This window comes from Heloderma suspectum, chromosome 1, assembly GCF_057233095.1.
Source record: "Heloderma suspectum isolate Gila_16-S chromosome 1, 16-S_ref, whole genome shotgun sequence".
In the NCBI taxonomy this organism is placed as follows: domain Eukaryota; kingdom Metazoa; phylum Chordata; class Lepidosauria; order Squamata; family Helodermatidae; genus Heloderma; species Heloderma suspectum.
The window spans coordinates 69,077,491-69,097,747 of record NC_139458.1 but is presented as its reverse complement, the minus strand read 5'-3'; the positions used below and the strand labels follow the sequence as shown (position 1 = coordinate 69,097,747).

General features: G+C 46.6%; 1 protein-coding gene across 1 annotated transcript; it reads left to right on the top strand.

Annotated features, from left to right (window-relative positions):
- The first annotated feature begins 926 nt into the window (after positions 1-926).
- Positions 927-18,434, top strand: LOC146357334 (prolactin-releasing peptide receptor-like). The gene is made up of 2 exons (XM_084827419.1): positions 927-1,244; positions 17,001-18,434. The coding sequence occupies exon 2, from the start codon at positions 17,034-17,036 to the stop codon at positions 18,153-18,155; it is 1,122 nt and encodes a 373-aa protein (XP_084683545.1). The 5' UTR covers positions 927-1,244; positions 17,001-17,033; the 3' UTR covers positions 18,156-18,434.
- Positions 18,435-20,257: the final 1,823 nt, after the last annotated feature.

Here is a 20,257-nt window from a genome sequence, read left to right as displayed (position 1 = left end):
CACCACCATTGTCTGGGCCAGAGTGAGAGGCAGGTCACCAAGTAGGTTGCAATGGTGAACAGGAGGAGCACGTCTAGGAGCAATTCTGAGTTAACATAAAAAGAGACCTGCTGGATCAGAGCAAGGGTCCATCTAGTCCAGCATTCTGTTCACACAGTGGCCAGCCAGCTGTTGACCAGGAACCCACAAGCAGGACAGAAGCGCAACAGCACCCTCCCACCCATGTTCCCCAGCAACTGGTGTACATAGGCTCACTGCCTCACTGGAGGTAGCACATAGCCATCAGGACTAGTAGCCACTGATAGCCTTCTCCTCCAGGAATTTGTCCAACCCCCTTTTAAAGCCGTCCAAATTGGTGGCCATCACTACATCCTGTGGTAGCGAATTCTGTAGTTTAACTATGCGCTGGGTGAAGAAGTGCTTCCTTTTATCTGTCCTGATAATGGGCTCCTGCTGGGGTGTGGGCCCTTGGCAGGTGCCTGACCATGCCTACCCTTGACACCGGCCCTGGGTATTTGTGCAGCTGCTTGGGAAAACAGCAGGAAGAAGAGGTCACGCCACAGCACGTTCATCTGCACTGAACACTCCCTCTCTTTGAAGCATCCCTCTTACACATGCACACACACTTCTTCTCCAAGACGGGCAGAATGAATTCTGATGCAAAGGGATGAAGTGGGAGGAGACTGAAGAGAAGAGCAGAGAGGTAATTTGGATTCAAGCCAAGGAGGTGGCCGGGGGAGGAGACTGGTTTGTTTCTGTAGCTCATTTCCCAGGGTAGAGCCAATGCGCGTCGCTTCAGCACCACAAGGAGGGGACAGCTCCCCTTCTTCTCCGAAATAGCCGTAAGGCGGGCAGAGAGCGAATCAGAAACGTGACCCCGTCAAGAAACGCGTCTTCATAGCAACTCCAGAGCGGATAGCGCCACCAGACACAACCGAGCCAGTGGCAGAAGATAGTTTCCCCTGCCAAAAGCCCCCCGTGGCTTTCGACCCGCTTTAAGCTTTTCCCGGCTGGGCTCGGAGTAGCGAGTGAATTTTGCTAGCTTTTCTTCGCAGAAAAGCCACCCACGGCCGTTTGCGGGACGCAAGAGCCACCAGCTTGAGGGTAGGAAAAAGGCGCTTCGCAGATTTCTTCTTTCTTTTCTCCGCTCTTCTCGGAGGCTCTGTCTGCAGGAAATCCTGGTCACCCGCCGGGCAAAATCCCAGCCCAGACTGAAGCTCGAGCGCGGGAGATTCACGCAAGTGGTAAGGAGGAGCTGAGCAGCGCTAGGAGGAATATGACTGTGGATCGCTCAAGTACAGAGAAAGAGAGAGAAGGGGCGGGGGGAGAGGGCAACCAGAATGGAATGCTATGGGTTCTCTCGGGGCTCTCTGAAGGCCTGAGTAGCTCTACTCGCTGTCGCGAGCTCTTTCAGCTTCCTCATGTATTTAGGGGGAAGCAGGGTCGGGGGATAGGTGGGACGATCACACAGTCAATCTCCCAAGGCCCCCTAGCAATAATAACAACACTTAACACTTGCATGGGCTGTCAAGTGTTCAGAACACTTGACTTGCATCGCAATTGTTGCAACGACCCTGTAAGGTAAGCCAGTATTATTATCGCTGGTATTGCATGAAGGGAGAGGGAGGGGAGAGAGTGAGAATGAGAATGAGCAGTGTGCCTAAAACTACCTAGTTTGCTCATACAAGACAGCCAGGGCGGTGGAGTGGCGAGAGTGTTGGACTGGGAGCCAGGAGATCCGGGTTCTAGTCCCCACTCGGTCAAGGAAGCTCAGTGGGTGACTTTGGGCCAGTCACAGACTCTCAGCCCAACCCACCTCACAGGGTTGTTGTTGTGAGGCTAAAACGGAGAGGAGGAGGATTATGTACGCCACCTTGGGTTCCTCAAAGAGGAAACAAGGCGGGATATAAATGTACTAAATAAATAAATAAATAAATAAATAAAACACGAGGTCAGATTCGAACTGGGGATTTCCTGCTTCCTAGCTTGGCCACTATTACTACAACGCCACACCACCTCCTGTACAAGCCGCTATGGTGCTACAAACAGCATGGGCTAGCAGGGATCATTTTGAATTCTCCCAGTCTTTTGAGCAGCACCACACTTTACACCAGCTTTCTCCAGCCCGGCGTGCACCAGGTCTGTTGGACTACAACACCCATCACCCAGCCCACATGACCTGTGCTGGCTGGGGATGATGGGTGTTGCAGTCTGACGTACCTGGAGAGCTCCAGGTTGGGGAAGGCTGTTTTTCCTTTCCCTCCACAGAAAGCACTTCAGTAACGCCCTGCACAGCGACCGCACCAAAGTGTTCCGTTAGCATTGCACAGGTTAGCAGGCTGAAACTGACCGATCTCTATGTCAGATCCCTCCCCCGCCCCCGCGCCCATAACTGAAGTACAGCGTGTGTTAATTAATATTCAGCAGATCTATTAGATCGATTTGGTGCCCTCGTTTGTCGTGTTGTTAGCAGCCCGCTCCCTTTGGACACGGGAGTGAAAAGTGCTGAGTAGCCTTTTGTAGTCTGGTCACGGTGAGGGTGATTTGCCAAGAGGCAGCTTTGGTCTCCCCCAGGGAACCAGAAGGGGCAGGCACCTCCCCGCCCCGTGCCCCAGGGACAGCAGCACAGCCTCTGTTGCAAATGGCTTTGAGATCATGTGTCCAGCAACATCATGGGAAGAATAAGAGATCTGGTTTTACTAATGGAGGGCTGAGCGAACTCAGTCTGGATCATAGTATTTAAAGGCGGGGCGGGAGGGACATTCGCAGACTGGTGCCCACCTGAAAGAGGATCCCGGCGAACCATTTCAGGCAGAGGGCTGGTGTGGTGCAGTGGCTGGAGCGTTGGATTGAGACTTGGGAGATCCGGGTTCTAATCCCCACTTGGCTATGAAACTCACTGGGTGACTTTGGGCCAGTCATTGACTCTCAGCCTAACCTATCTCGCAGAGTTGTGAGGATAAAATGGAGAGGAGGAGGATCATGTATGGCTCTTTGGAGGAAAGGTGGCATGTAACAAATACACTGTAGGAGCTTTTTGTCCCCAAAACATGATGATCATCATCATCTTCATCTTCATCTTCACCATCATCTTGCAATCACATCAACCTACAATTTGAGTGGGGTTAAGATCACGATAAAGCATCGCTTCAAAGATGGCAGCCTTCAGCACCTTAAGATAGGGGTAGGCAGACTTCTAGCTTGCTGGATCTAGTTTGATTATTTTATGAGAATGCCAAGATCCACCAAGCAGAGCCATGTGCAAAAAGCATACACCTGGAATGAAAGAACTGGGCACCCCTGAGCACACACTGAGCACACTGTCCTTCGACCCCTAAGTCCACCCTTGGGCACCCAGGCTTTCTTCACGTCAGCAGCCTAATTTAGATGGTTAAGGCCATTTTGTTGTTGTTGTTGTTGTTGTTAAAAAACTGGGATGCAGAAATCCTTGCAGAATCTACTGCAAATCACCCAGAGATCTACCGGTAGATTCTGATCTACCTTCTGCCCATCTCTGTGCTGAGGCTGTGTGTAGGCTAGGGTAGATTTTCTGTAGGTAGGTATTTCTGTAGGCAATTCCTACGTTTCTGTCAAAGTGAGCAATTTCAACTCAGGGCCACTGCGTGAGTTACACAGAACCCCCAATTCCATCTATTAGGAAACATAGATGTAGATCTTAACATGGGACACTCCTATATTGGGTTATATCAGCCTTCCCTAAGCTGGTGCATCCAGATGTATTGAAATCCAGCTCCCATCAGCCCCAGCTAGCATGGTCAATGCTCAGGATTTCTGGGAGTTGTCATTCAAAGCATCTGGAGGACACCAGGTTGGGGAAGGCTGTAGGTCAGGTTTTGAAGGGAAACATCCTCTTATCTGCATCCCTCCTAGGGCAGGCTGGTGGCTCTGATGTCAGTAGGGCTATAATTCCACTCTGAGTTTCAGTCAGAACCACCTAGAACTCTAAAGAAGCTATCCAAGTTGCTGAGCCCAATCCTCCAAATAGGTTCAGCACTTTGGATAGCTCCTTTAGAGTTCTGAGTGGTTCTGACTGAACCCCAGAGCGGATTTACAGCCCCACTGATATTGGAGCCACCAGCTTCCACTGTCTGGGATGAATATAATGTGTGCTGTCTTATGTGCTCCAAAATGTGCAAAAGATCATAGAAGCTGCCACAGCAGGTCTGCTTCACACATCACTCAAAGCTCATATATGCAAAATATCCCACACAGGGATCAGCATCAAAACTGAATATATACTGTAATATGTGGTGGTTCTATGCACGGGTGTGTGAGTTTAATGTATATATGCTGGAAGCTACAGCCAGTCCTAGCAGACTTAGCAGGTATGTGAAGTATATAACTTAGCCTTCCCCAACCAGGTGCCCTCGAGATGTATTGGACTGCAACATGCATCAAGCATTGGGTAATATGTGGTAATGTGTGAAGTCATGTGAGTTTTGAGGAATATGTGGAGCAGACCTGCCGTGGGAGCATCTATAATCCTGTGTACATTTTGGAGCAGACAAGACAAGAGAAGTGACAAGAGCACACATTATATTCATCCCAGGGATGCAGATACGAGAATTACTCCCTGCAAAACCCTATGTGCCTCCATAGGAGCACTCTGTCAGAGGACCAGGCATGCTCTTTTTAGCATTTTCATGCAAGATATTAAAAGAAAAAACATCTGATATTTTGTACTTCTTGCTGCTGATGTGGGAAAGAACGTTGCTGATGTGGGATGGGAGAGAAACTGAATGCACATTACAGCCTGCATTGATTTTTAATCTCTGTGTTACAGACTGATTTAAAGAAAAGAAAATGTGACTCTTATATGTGGGGAAATGCCCGAAGGTTGCAAGCCTAAGCACGCTTAATAGTAAATGAGTCCTATTAAGCTCAGTGGGAGTTCCTCCTGCGTAAACATGCTGTTGGGTTGCACTCTACTGACGTGCTATTATAGTACTCATTTATATGTTCAAGCAGTCTGCTCAAGATCTGCTTTTGAGCAGGACCTCAAAGAAAGCCACAGACAGAAGAAAAAGCCTTTGAAAGCAGGGTTTCAAATGTTTTGCTCAGATGTATGAAAACGCTGCCTTTTACTACACTTTGCCACGCGCTTCCCCCAGGGTCAGCTTCCCCCTCCTCAGTCAATCCCTTTTCTGGAACTGCTTCCATTGGTAGCCAGCAGAGGCTGGTGGCTCCGATGTCGGTGGGGCTGTGCATCCGCTCCGGGTTTTAGTCAGAACCAGTCAGAACTCTAATGGAGCTGACTGGTTCTGACTGAAACCCAGAGCGGATGCACAGCCCCACTGACATCAGAGCCACCAGCCTCCACTGTTTGTAGCCCCTTTTCACTTTTGCTGTAGCCAGCAATACCTCTGATGCTACGCTGTGCTTAACCAGGTGGCGACCGGACTGGAAATTGGGGTAATGTGGTAGAAGCCAGAAAGTGGTTTGTTCCATCACGGGATTCATGCTATGGCTGCTTATCTAATGAAAATCAGTGCTGGGATGTCCATTCATTAAAAAACATGCATGCAACACCCCATCCCCAACCTTTTCCCAGTAGAAAAACCTCACACGTAATGCATAATCATTTTCATCCTCAGCATGAGCCTTCCCCATCCTGGTGCCTTCCAGATGGTTTGGGTGCCAACTCCCAGCATTCCTGGCTACTACCCATACTCGCTGGGGTTGATGGGAACTGCAGTCCAAAACATCTGGAGATCATCATGTTGGGGATGGCGGCTTAGTTTCGATGGTGAATGCCACTCGCTTTTCCTTGCAAAAAGATTTGGCTACCCCGATTCCAAAGAAGGGCAATGCCAAAGAGTGTTCAAACTACCGTACAATTGCGCTCATTTCACATGCCAGCAAGGTGGTGCTCAAAATCCTACAAGCTAGGCTTCAGCGGTATGCGAACCGAGAACTACCGGAAGTACAAGCTGGGTTTCGAAGAGGCAGAGGAACTAGAGATCAAATCGCCAACATTCGCTGCATCATGGAGAAAGCAAGATAATTCCAGAAAAATGTCTATTTCTGCTTCATTGACTATGCTAAAGCCTTTGATTGTGTGGATCACAACAAACTGTGGCAAATTCTGAAAGAGATGCGGGTACCAGACCACCTTACCTGTCTCTTGAGAAACCTGTACGAGGGTCAAGAAGCAACAGTAAGAACTGGACATGGAACAACTGATTGGTTCAAAATTGGGAAAGGAGTACGACAAGGCTGCATATTGTCACCCTGCTTATTTAACTTATATGCAGAGTACATCATGAGAAACTCCAGGTTGGATGAATCACAGGTCGGAATTAAGATTGCTGGGAGAATTATCAACAACCTTAGATACGCAGATGATACCACCCTAATGGCAGAAAGCGAAGAGGATCTAAAGAGCCTCTTTTTGAGGGTGAAAGAGGAGAGTGCAAAAGCTGGTTTGAAACTCAACATTAAAAAACCCAAGATCATGGCATCTGGCCCCATCACTTCCTGGCATACAGAAGGGGAAGAAATGGAAGCAGTGACAGATTTTATTTTCTTGGGCTCCAAGATCACCGCAGACAGTGACTGCAGCCATGAAATTAAAAGACGCTTGCTCCTTGGGAGGAAAGCTATGGCAAACCTAGACAGCATAGTCAGAAGCAGAGACATCACCTTGCCGACAAAGGTCCGTCTAATCAAAGCTATGGTTTTCCCAGTAGTAATGAATGGCTGTGTGAGAGCTGGACTATAAGGAAGGCTGAGCACCGAAGAATTGATGCTTTCGAACTGCAAGGAGGTCAGATCAGTCAATCCTAAAGGAAATCAACCCTGGCTGCTCATTGGAAGGACAGATACTGAAGCTGAAGCTCAAATATTTTGGCCACCTAATGCGAAGAGAAAACTCCCTGGAAAAGACGCTGGTGCTGGGAAAGATTGAAGGCAAAAGGAGAAGGGGACGGCAGAGGATGAGATGGCTAGATAGCATCACCGATGCAATGAAGATGGACTTGAGCATGCTCCGGGAGAGAGCGGAGGACAGGAAGGCCTGGCATGCTAAGGCCCCTGGGGTCCCGAAGAGTCGGACACGACTCAACGACTGAACAACAACCCCGCCCCCGCTGCTTTCCTTTTAGCAGACACTTTGCTCCCCCTTGTGGCGAGAGGGCGAATATCCCACGTTATCTACTTGCAGAGAGATCTGCGGCTTTGTTTTAAATTCTAGTTTCTTGGCAGAAGGCTCCTGATTAGAGTCCCATGCAATCCCTGGACTCCAGTCCTGACTGAGCTAGGGATGTCGGAGAATTTCTCCACGAATCTCCGGGAGGCTGAATGCTAATGCATGCGGCCCCCCAAAATTGGTTGGGAAATTCTCCGACACCTCCCTGCCCCCCCCCGGGATGGGACTTACCTCGCGCGAATGTCCCTCGCGGCGGCGGGTCCCGGCGGCGTTTTGGCGGCGGCGGCGGCTGGTCTTCTGACCGGCTGCCGCTGCCGCCATTTCCAAGTAAAGTGTAAAAAAACCAAAAAAACGTGATAGGCTATGTAAAGATTTACGTAGCCTATCACGGCTAGATTTTCAAAGTCAGCTGTGATAGGCTATGTAAATCTTTACGTAGCCTATCACGGCTGACTATGAAAAACAAAAGCGCGTACGCAAATGGCAGCGCCCATGGGCACCGCCATTTGCGTTCCTTATTTGGGCACGGGTAGTCTACATAAAGATTTACGTAGACTACGGCGAAAATAAGGGCAATGCAAATAGCGTTGCCCTTATTTTCGCCGTAGTCTACGTAAATCTTTACGTAGACTACCTGTGCCCAAATAAGGAACGCAAATGGCGGCGCCCATGGGCGCCGCCATTTGCGTAGGCGTTTTTTTTTCTTTTTTTTCCAGTCAGCCTCGATAGGCTACGTAAAGATTTACGTAGCCTATCACGGCTGACTTTGAAAATCTAGCCGTGATAGGCTACGTAAATCTTTACATAGCCTATCACTTTTTTTTTTTACACTTTACTTTTTTCTTTTGAGGCCGGGGAGACGGGGCGCTCTCCCCCGGCCAGAATTTCAGCAGGGAGGGATGGGGCGCCTCCCCCCCAGCCAGAATTTCGGCCGGGAGGGGCGGGGTGCCTCCCCACCCACCAAGAATTTTGGGAGGAGAACTGGAGCACCTCCCTCCCCCCAAAAAAAGCTGCGGGACCAGGTAAGGGACTTTCGTCCATCCCTAGAATGAGCACGCTTAACTGGTGAAAAGTCTCAGATATGGTGCATGCTTGGATGGGTTTAGGATTGCAACTCCCCTGTGTCATGCAAGCTAAACCTACTGAAATTCCCCCGTCTGCGTGACTATTAAAGGTGCAGGAGCCCTATCTTCATCTTACATGCTAATCCCCTGCTATTTACTTCTCCTGGCAAAGAGCATTTCTACATGAGGCTTTTATTGCTCCCTCATGATTGGCCATTTACGGCAGTTTGCGGGTCCTTTACATGACATCATCAACCCTCCAGGGTATCTCCTGCGCTTTCTGAGCTTTATCCCACTTTTTAAAAGATTGGAGATAACTCAATAAGGAACATTAATCTGATATATTGGCTGTGTGTAATGACGGAGTTGTGCTATAACCACAGTGCCATCAAATGGCTGTAAAATGAAACATATAGAACTTGTTGATAAAGGAATTCTTCAATTCAAAGCACGTGTCTGCCCGTGTAAAGGAGCTGATCGTAGTCCTGCAAAGAATCCAGAAGCCCCAGTACTGATGCGGGATTTTAGCCTCATGTGGTGAAGTTCAAAGTTCTTTTGAGCCTTATGCACAAATTTCAGTGCCAGACATTGATTCAGGTCGCTATAGTTCAGTTAAGAAAATGGCATGGCATTTATTGTATGGAATCTAAACCCTGACTTTTATAAGCTATTTTCCACAGAGAAAAATGTGTACTTGTTTTATTGATGGCTCTAAGGCAGGGGTGGGCAAAATGTGACCTGCATGTAGTGCCCCCAGGCCTTTTGTGCAGCCACTCCCCCCCACTGCTGCTGCCAAATTTGCGATGAGTGTGTACCTTGTTTTAAAGGAATACTGCACTTAAAGCAATAACGCACACCCATAGGCCTCCTGGGAGTGAGATGATATTTTAACACAAGGGTGGGCAGAAGGTAGATCTCCAGATGTTTTGGACTTCAACTCCCAGAAGCCCCTGCAAGCATGGCCAATAGTCAGGAATGCTGGGAGTTGAAGTCCCAAACATCTGGAGATCTACTTTTTGCCAACCACTGCTAAAAAAACAAGGCATGCACCCCGCTGCACCTTGCTTTATTCCCAAATCACAGGGGTTTCTTTGCTGCTGCACCACCACATTTCGGAAGCATATTCATTGGTGAGGCAGTCGGGGAGGGGGCAGTGAGGACAATCCCTGATGAGTTTCATGCAGGGAGGAAATGGCCCCCAGAGTGCTGGAAGTTGCTCCCCCTGCTCTAAGGTGAGATGTATTTCACCATCCGATAGGGGTCTTTTCACCCAATGCCCCCACCCCACACAATATATACAGAGTTGTCCTTCATTTGTGTTGCTAGATACCAATTTACAGGTAAGCATTTCTGTTGTGAGGATTTTCATGACAGCACTCAAATCACAATACTTTAAAAGTGGGAAATGGAATCCTTTCTCCAGACAGGGAATCCATCACTATCAAGACTGCTGTGTCCTTGATTTATTGGTCATGTTTGCCTCCCTATCACACAGTAGACTCCCAGGTGGCCTTGAACTGCTGAAGAACAAGGAAAGTGCCTGGGGTTGCTCATATCCAGAGATAGGTTCACATGTAGCAGCTGCTGGTGGTAGAAAGTGATTATGGGAACCATCTTCCTTCAGCAGCCAGAAACATAAAAACAACACAGTCTTGTGGCACCTTAAAGCAGGGGTGGGCAACATGCTCCCCCACACGATTCTACGGCCCTCACTGAGTAACTTAAGTCCCATTCATTTCAATGGGTCTACTCTAAGTAGGACTAACGTTGGTTACAACCCCATAGTATATATAATCATACCGGTTCTCTAACATTTTGAGCATTGTGATAAAACTGGTCCTTTAGTAAAGATGTACTCCCATTTTTGTTGTGATCACGTTTTTAACAAAAAGGAGGAAACCATCCCTGCTCCTCATTTTTACTGTATGTAGAAATGTGACCTGAATGTGATTTCCCCCCTTTCCCTAAAAGAGACCTTATATATGGTGTGCAGTATAATCTCACATTTTAAGAGCTCATCTCAAAGGTATGGACTTTCCATCTGTTTCCCAGAGATGATAACTGTGTATTTCTTGCGATATCATCTGACCTGAAGATATATAACACCACTTTTCATAGAAATGAGAAATGCTAAGTAGTTTGCAGTGTCAAAATAATAATGGTCACTTCTCAGAGAAGAAAAATAACACCAAGCAAAGATTTAAAACTCACTTTGAAAAATGATACCAAACCACTCACTTCAACCCACATCCCCCAAACACAAAAAAACAAAACCAAGCAGTGGGGGCTACAATGATTGATGTAATGCTGGGAGGGCAGAAAGAATATGTACAATATGAAATCTTGGCTGTAGGTGTTTTTCGCCTTCTGGACTAACCATTAATCTGAGCTTAATTTGAATCAAGCATCATCAGAATCCATTTTCGGTGTCGCTCCTGCAAAATGAGAAGCAAGCCATTCTAAAGAGGGGGTGACTTCTTGTGATCTGGGCACTATGCTTTTGTTAGGCTACATTAACAGAAGTGTAGTGTCCAGATCACATGGAATAATAGTTCCACTCCATTCTGCAGTGCATCTGGGTTCAGGATGCATCTGGAGTACTGTATCCAGTTCTGGGCATTATATTTTTAAAAGGAGATTGACAAACTGAAGCGTGTCCAGAGGAGAGCGACCAGGATGGGGGGCGGTCTGGAAATGAAGTCCTTTGAGGAATGGTTGTATGCTGTGGCAGCTGGAGCACACTCTGGCTGGTCGGGCAGAGGGCAGAGTAGCTAATGGTAGACAGAGCCAGGGGTAATACGCAGAACTATGGACAATAGGCAGAGCCCATGGCAATAGGCAGGGGTGTGGTCTGAGCACCACAGCACAAAACCACTCCTTTGAACCCAAAGGCTTCTGCTCTAACAGAAATCAATTTCACAGAAAGGCAATTTGAGGCAGAGAGGCAAATAACTAGATCAAGATCCTGAGTACAAGCCAGGAACATGGTGTGTGTGTGTGTGTGTGTGTGTGTGTGATCCCCACAACCTCACACCACTCCTTTGAACCACATTTTTCTGCTTGAGCAGAAACCCATTTCACAGAAAAGCAAGCTGAGGCTAACTTGACCAAAGTAAAGGAAACACATACATTCTCTTTCCCTCTCCTCAGTAAGCAGAAGTAAGGCAGGCTGTGTCCACCACTGCTCAGTGAGCTCACTGCCGTGACCTGGCCCCAAGGAGAGTCAGCAAGAGTCTATTAGACAGTCTTCCTCTGCAGCATGGATAGGCAACCTTTTTAGTCACATGGGCACGTTTGTCAATATGAGAAACTGTCCTGGGCACCACTGCAAAATAGCTGCCATGGGAAGTGTGGCTAGTCGCAAAGGACAAGTAACCTGCCCAAAAGGCTGAGTAAATTAAATAAATAAATAAAAGACTGAGTAGAAGGCAGAGGTGGGGTCTGAGCCCCAACACACTAAACAATTCCTCTGAACCCACAGTTTTCAGCACCAATAGAAACCTATTTCACAGAAGGCAAACTCTTTTTCTCTGCCCTACCCCTCTTCCAGCCAATTCATTTCCCACAATCTCAAAGCCTTTCTACATAAGGCTTTTATTGTGCACTTGTGATTGCTTGTCCATGGTAGTATGCAGGTCCTTTTTATGACATTGTCATCCTCCAAGGCTTCTCCTGTGCTTTGTGACTATTATTGCAGGTTTTTCCTTAATGGGGAAAGTCTGGCCTATCTTTTTTTATGATAATCTTTTTTATACTGCACCAGAAAGTCTGACATATCTTTCCCCCGTTTTCTTAACGCGGAAAGTCTGGCATATCCTGAATGGTGGCATTAAACTCTCCATGTAATTGTGCAATTCCACTATACCACTGCATCATCTAATGGCTAGATAATGAAGCATATAGAAAGGCAGAGAAAGAAAAAAGCACATGTAAAGGAGCCGATCTTAGTCACACAAAGAATCTGGAAGCAGAAGCCTTGGTAAAGGTGTGGGATAAAAGACTCATGATGAAATACCCTCTTTCTCTCTCTTACTCTGGGCCCCCATCTACACTGGGCTTTTACTCTGGGGCGGGTGTGAGTCAAGGTCCCTTGTGATAGATGACATAGTTGCAGCTTCGTAGCCATCCATGGTTTTCACCCGGAAAATGCGGAGTTCCAAGGAGTTGTTTTACTGCGATTTTTTTGGGGTTGCTGTGGGTTTCCCCGTGGTTGCGGGCCATCTGTTCCTTCCCCAAACTGACTTCACATTTTGCAGTGGGTGTGTTGTAGGCATGCGTAGTGCCTGCGTCACTCTGTGATGCCCCTTTACTTCCCCCATCCCTTCACAGCTGCACAGTTACAGAGGCACAGACAGGCGTTTTCATCCATTTAATCAAACTTTCACACAGTTTTGCAGCTCATATCTTCACAAAGGTTGTGAACTCAGTGCCCAAGGGCTGCGGGGGGGGGGGGCGGTCTTGGGGAAGGATCAACATCGCTCTGGCCACCATTTTGGAGTGATGGCTAGGCACATAGAGCTCACACTTCTGAGTGCGAACCATCGCGAGAGTCTCGGGTTGGGGAACTGACAAACTGATGGTGTGGAAATGAAGGGGCACAAAACACCCACTTTTTACCTAAGAAGGGACAGAAAGACACAGCAGAGCCCCTCAAATACAAAACAGCCACTGAAGTGTTGCACCCCCACACCCATGGTACTGCACAGCTGCGCATTTCAGTAAAATGGCCAAAAAAAGGCATGGCAAGTCTGTAAGGGAAGTTCGCAGTACATCTCGAGTGTATCACAGGGCATGCTGACTCAAAGCTGCATTGCTGCGCAGTTGCGATGGGGTGGGGGGTCAAAGCGGTGCCATATAGATGGGGCCCTGGGTCACCATCCATAGACATGCATTCTATCTCTTTCTCTCTACCTCACACACACACCAGCCAACCTTCCTTCCTTCCTTCCTTCCTTCCTTCCTTCACTCACTCACTCACTCACTCACTCACTTACTCATTCACTCACATGCACACACAGAAGCACACCATCTATTCATCATGCATGTATACATAAATACAGACATGCACTCATGTCCCTTCCTTCTCCTCATCACTGCATGCACATGAAAATACATGCAAACTTTTTCAGGATCCTTCCAATTTCCTCTGACAACACCCCTTAAACCAGCCTTTCTCATACTTGAGGCCCCAGATGTTGTTGAATGACAACTCCCATCAGCCCCACCTAGCATGGCTGATGGTCAGGAATGTCTGGAGTTATAGTCTAATGACAATTAAGGATCCAAGCTTGGGAAATGCTGCATACAGTTGTGGTTGCCTAAGTATCCAACACCCAAATCTCTTAAGGGAATGAGTAAGCTTAGCTTTTGTTTGATAGCCTGATTCCTCTGACAGCAGTCTAAGGATCAACTATAAATGAAATGCATAAAATAAAATACAAATATCTTTTATGACAAATTAAAGCCAAAGAACAAATTATATTATCGTTTACAATGTGGCTTTTCACCCACTCTGGACCTGGCAGGTAAGTTCACAAATGTCTGAACAATATATTCTTACCCAGCACAATATGCCCACAATACATTAGACCTCTGTGCTTATATGGCAACATATGAAGAAACCAGTTCCTCTCCAAGAGAAATGGGAAGTCCAAGTTATCTACTTCACTAAATCCCAAGGAAATCAATGAGAATTAAAAAGATGGAGCAGACTTGTTTTCTATTGCTCCAGACTGCTCGACTAGAACTAATGGATGGAAATGGCAAGGAAACAGATTTCAGCTAAATGTGAGGAGAGGCTTCCTAACCATAAGAGCTGATTGCTTCAGGAGGTGGTGGGATCCCCTTTGCAAAGAGATATTTGGGTACAGGGCGGATGGCCATCTGTTAGAGATGCTGCAGTTGCAAGATGCCTGTACTGAGCAGAGGGTTGGACCAGATAACTTCCAAGATCCCTTCCCAACTCTAAAATTATGAAATTAGGTACATATACCTGTGCACTAGATTACTCTGGAATCTGGATGTGTAAGTGGGACAGATGAGAAATATGCAATTAAAAGTTTAAATGGGATGGAGGTGATGTGCATGTGTTTATTTTACATATTGTAAGGTTCATTTTGTAGTGGAGGGACACAAAGCAATGGAATAGCTGCTAACATTGACTGGAAATGGAAGGTAGCATTTTGGGGAAAACAGCCTTCGTAAATTCAGTCTAATTCTCATTAAATCCTTTCAAATAATGCACTTGGAATTACTGATGTCTACTGGCATTTGTTTGTGTCTACACAGGTCAGCATGGACAAACACAAGCTCAGATGATGACTAAGGGGTGAAGCCAAAGGCTTCACAGTACAGGTGAGTTTTAAGGAAGGGTTTGACTTGAGAGAGGGAGTTGGCACTGTGCAGGTGTTTGCTGAGAAGGGGCTTCCAGGCATATGGAGGAGCAAGTGGAAGCAGGCAGAGTAATTTTAGAGAGAAGGAGATGTTCAGGATACAGGACAAGAGAGAGATCATAGAATCATAGAATAGTAGGGTTGGAAGGGGCCTACAAGGCCATCGAGTCCAACCCCCTCCTCAATGCAGGAATCCAAGTCAGAGCATCCCTGACAAATGGCTGTCCAGCCTCGTCTTGAAGGCCTCCAGTGTGGGAGAGCCCACCACATCCCCAGGTAATTGGTTCCATTGTCGTATTGCTCTTACGGTCAGGAAGTTTTTCCTGATGTTCAGCCGGAATCTGGCTTCCTGTAACTTGAGCCCATTATTCCATGTCCTGCACTCTGGAATGATCAAGAAGAGATCCTGGCCTTCTTCTCTGTGACAACCTTTCAAGTACTTGAAGAGTGCTATCATATCTCCCCTCAGTCTTCTCTTCTCAAGGATAGAATGGGTGAGGCTGTAAAGTGGTGTTAAAAGTAAGGACAACAAGGAGATTTTGTTGCAGGAATTTGAGAGGGGCATCTGAACATGAATCATGGAGCATCTGAACATGAGACAAAAGACATGGAGAAATTAGAAGTACGGGAGGTCAGTTAGTGCTTCACTAACATCCTGAATCCTGTTTTTATTTGTTTGTTTGTTTGTTTTGTTTATTTAATAAATTTGTATCCTGTACCTTCAACTCCCAAGTTCCCAAGGCGGCAAAGAGTACAGATGCAGTAATAAAAATATAAACCATACAATAATATAGAGATGTACAAAAATAAAATGGCACAAAGTAATGGCAACTCTACTCAATTGTTTGTAAAAATTAGGAACAAATCCAGGAGGAAGAGACATTCATTTAAAAGCCTGGAAAAAGGAAAACATATTTGCCTGGTGCCTAAATGACATCAGCGTAGGCACCAGGTGAGCTTCCTTGGGGAGGACATCCTAAAGGTGGGGGGCCACCACTGAAAGGTTCTCTCCAGTGACAACATGTCATACTTCAGAAGGCTTGAGGCACCTTGAGGGGGTCCTCTGTTGATAACCAAAAGAGTTTACATCAGGGGTGGGGAACCTGTGGACTCCAGATGCTGTAGGATTACAACTCCCATGAGCCCCAGCTAACATGGTCAATGGTAAGGTATGAATGGGGTTGTAGTGCTACAACAACAGGAGAGACACATGTTCTTCACTTCTGGTCTACATTATCCATAGATTTAAGACATTGACAAGTGTAATGGGTACCCAGTTAGCTTGTGCTATTTCATTTTGCCTGCTCTCATTTATAAAAGATGCAAGACTTTTAAATATCTATACTAAGTGTATAGCAAATAGAAAACCAGATTCATGTTCTGAATGGCGAAAGGGAAATTAAAGCCATGTCAGTGGCCTCAAGATGATATAAAGGTAAGTGCTGAGAATGTTCAATGAAGGAAGGAAAGGGTATTGGTACAATTAAAGCACTACATTTCCCCAGGCCATTGTGAAGATAGATAGATAGATAGATAGATAGATAGATAGATAGATAGATAGATAGATAGATAGTTCAAACATAAACTACAGAACAATTCTCAACTTAAAATTGATTTCTAGTCTAGAATTAGCCAGGCAGAAAGGAAGCATAGGGAGAGACAGACGTTAAGAACACATATAGAGTTACAAATATGAAGTCCTGAAGGGCTGGACAGGGAGAAAGGGGCCTATGGAAAAATAGAATTAGAAATGGGGAAAATGGAATTAGAAGAGGTAAAATGGAATGTGACCTGACAAGGAGTTCCAAGGGACACATTATAAAGTAGTCTTGGAAGCTAAGCAGAATCAGCCCTGGTTTGTACTTGGATGGGAGACCACCTGGGAATCAGGCTTCTTGCACTGAGCAGGGGGTTGGAGTCGATGGTCTTGTAGGCCCCTTCAAACCCTATGATTCTATGATCTATGAACCTGGTGCCCTTGAGATGCTTTGGACTACAACTCCCATGCTGGCTGGGGCTGATGGGAGTTGAAGTCCAAATCAGCTGGAGGGCAGATTAGGGACAGCTCTTTATAAAGAGCAGGAGATTCTTAGGGTGATAGAAAATGAGGCTGAAGGTTGCAGGAGCTTTATCAGTAAGAACAAGACATTCTGTTATACACAGCTCAACAAGGCACAGGGTTGGCATTTCCACACCACACTCTTATCTGCATCTTTAGGTCACTTCACCCAATCTTCTGGTGATGTTAACAAGGAATAAGGTGATGTTCATAAAGAATTTCCAGGTAGATTGGCCCTGAATTGGACGTACAGCAATTTATTTTTTCCTGTCTAACCAGCGTTCCTTTTTCTTTTTACGCTTAAAAAACCTAACAAGGTTACATACGTATCATCACAGCCTAAAGCCAAGATGGCGGCACACTGCCAGCTACCAAATGACTCCTGCTCAAATAGCTCAGCTCCCGTTTTCACAGGCCTGGACCTCCTCTTTGAATTGAAGCCCCTCTTCATTCCTCTCTATGCCATCCTGGTGACTGTGGCCTGCACAGGGAATTTCCTCCTCCTCCTCCTTATCGGTTTCACCAAAAAGTTGCATAGCACCACTAATTTCCTCATTGGAAACCTGGCAGCAGCTGATCTGATCATGTGTATTTTCTGCGTCCCGCTGACGGCCTCATATGCGTTTGAGATTCGCGGATGGCTCTTTGGGGTGTTCATGTGTTACTTTGTCACCCTCATGCAAGTGGCCACTGTGTTTGTTTCTGTCCTGTCCCTCACAGCTATTGCGGTGGACCGATACATTGTGGTTGCTTACCCCATTCGCAAAAGGATACGGTGCAAGTCCTGTGTCTACATTGTGGCCTTTATTTGGTTGCTGTCCATTGTGGTCTCTGTACCCACGTCCATCCACACCCATTACCTGGATCTCAACAGCATTGGCCATGACATGATCATCTGTGAAGAATTCTGGAAACACCGTGAGACAGAGAGGTGGCTGTACTCTTGCTTGATGCTCCTCTTGTCCTACATGCTCCCGCTTTCTGCTGTGTCTGTCTCCTACTGCGCCATTTCTTATCACCTCCGGAAGAGGAATGTCCCAGGAGCGGCATGCCACAACCAAGAGAGATGGACCAAAAAAAAGCAAAAGACCTTCCGGATCCTCGTGATCTCAGTCATGTGTTTTGCTTTTTGCTGGCTTCCTCTTCAGGTGGTTAATCTGATCAGAGATATAGATGAGGAATTTGCTATCCTAGACAAGAGATATGTGAATGTCATTCAAGTGACCTGTCATGTGATTGCAATGAGTTCTGCATGCTTCAATCCATTCATCTATGCCTCCCTCCATGACAAGTTCCGACTCTACATTAGGCACTATTTTTATCACAGGAAGAGGTCCAGCTTTATGTCCTGCAAGGCCTCCCGGCTTAATACGTGCTCCACTTTGGCAGATAACCCTGGGGGGCTGCCAGAAAAAATAGCACTGCAAGTGGGGCCCAAGCACCATTTTTTGGGGCCCAGCACAAATTTGTAACATGGGCCTCCTCCTACACACATACCATGAATTGATCCCATTGCATACATTCAGTCTCATGAATTGTAAATGTTTCTGTTTTAATTCTGAAATTACTTTCCCCACATTTCTGAAATTACATCAAGGCTTAAACTGGGGCTTTGCTGCCATGCCCCCAGACCTCTTTTGCTATGTTTGTTTGACGTAACGTTCTGCCTAAAGAAGGGTTCTACAGAGCTTGACGACTATTTTGTAACTTTTTGGTTGGTCTTAACTCCTAATAAAGGTGTTATCCTGTTGATGTTATGATTTTTTTTACTCTAATGGACCACTGCGGTGGCAAACATTTTATAAATTAAACAGTTCACTTTATGGCTTTGTTTTTCTGGACTTGTTCATAGAAAAACCATGAATTATCTCCCCAGAGTACATTTTTCTTGTCAGTTCACACTTGCTTGTGAACTTATGTTGACAAATTCACCGTAATGTTCACTGTTATCAAGTTCACACTTGATAACATAGCTTGGTGGCTTAGCCATTCTTGCCCCACAGTAGAACACCTGTTTTTGATGAGTGCTAGCTAATTTGCTAAAATGCCGTTCAGCTTCTGCCACAGCCTTGGCAGTGTGGAAAAAAAAATCTGTAGAGCTATACACACTTCACTGAAAATTAGTTGCTGATTATTTGGGGAGGGGGGATCTCATTTAATAAGAAAAGTAGTTCATATACTTTCCGAAAGGTAGACTGTTTATTCAGATGCAACATTTCACAACATTATAGGCAGATATGGCAGTGTGGTGTGTCTGTGTGAACTAGACATTTAGGGCACAATCCTATTGTATCCACCCTTGATACTTGTAAGACTCTGAATTTGTATGCTTACAAGTATCCAGTGCAGATTGGGAGGGGCAGTGGAGGCGATCTTCTCCTCCACCGCATGTCCGGCTCTGCAATTTAGCTAGATGGGCATTTTTGCCCATCTAACTAAGGCACTGGGGAGGGAGGGAGGCTGGGGAGGCCTGTGGATATGGCATAAGCCTTTCCCTCCCCCCAGCATGCCCGCTTTCCCTCCTCTCCGAGGTTGCCTTTGTGACCTCAGAGAGGCAGCCAATGTGGTTCTCTCTGTGCAGGTTGTGAGGGGGAGGAGGAGGGGGCAGGGACCTCAGATTCCTGAGTCCAAGGTCAGAACACTGTCTCCGACCTCAGATCCGGGAATCCAAACTATCCTATGGCCTCCCAGACTCTGTCTAGGGGCCATAAGATTGCTCTCCCACCCACTTTTATCCTGGGCCTGTAAACCCTACAAACAGCGGCATTGCCCTGCACTGTCCCTGGGATCAGTTTCTCTGATTATTATGATGCATTGTTCCTCCGTGCAGAATTCATTAGGAATTCTGGGACTGGTAGTTCTTGAGAGAGCAGGTCACATAGGGAAGAATGGATTCATCTGACTCTCAAGCTACAAGTCTTGGTTATACTGCACAAACACACTATCTCTCTTCTAAAGAAGGGCCTGGGCAAGCAACTCACTGTTCAGAATATTTCTTGTTCTGCTCTAACATTGCTTTGGATTGGTTCCAGGCAACATCACAAGATCTGGGCAATAGGAACATAGATACAAGGAAATAAGTTTCCATAAATATCCTCAAGCATGATCGACTCAGGTTCCCTACCCGGCACCCCCCTATGGCAAGAGGGTTGCTGTCAGGAGCGCCCTAGCTGCCTCTTGCAGTCCCCTCCAATAGCCAACTCAGGACTCAGACGACAAGGATTCTTTCCAAGGCTTTATTCCTTTATTACTTTATGACTCTTTCAGATACTAATCACTAGCGACTAAGCAAGGAACAGCACTGGGGAAAGATAGCAGAGTAGCCTAAGCTCCAGGTAAGGCAGTTGGTCCCCGTTTGAAGGGGAACCACGGGAGGACTCTGAACTTATGGGCTAGGGAGAGATCCTCCCTCTTTCCCTTGGGTCCTTGGGACGCGACCGTTGTTTGAGCACCAAACGAGCGCAACGCCTCCTTTCCGTGCCCTCCATCTGTCATCGCTCCCTGCGTCTGTGCTGAGCATCCAGCAAGCCCCCCTCCAGCGCTCTCTCGCTGCCAGGGTCACTACCTATCCCAG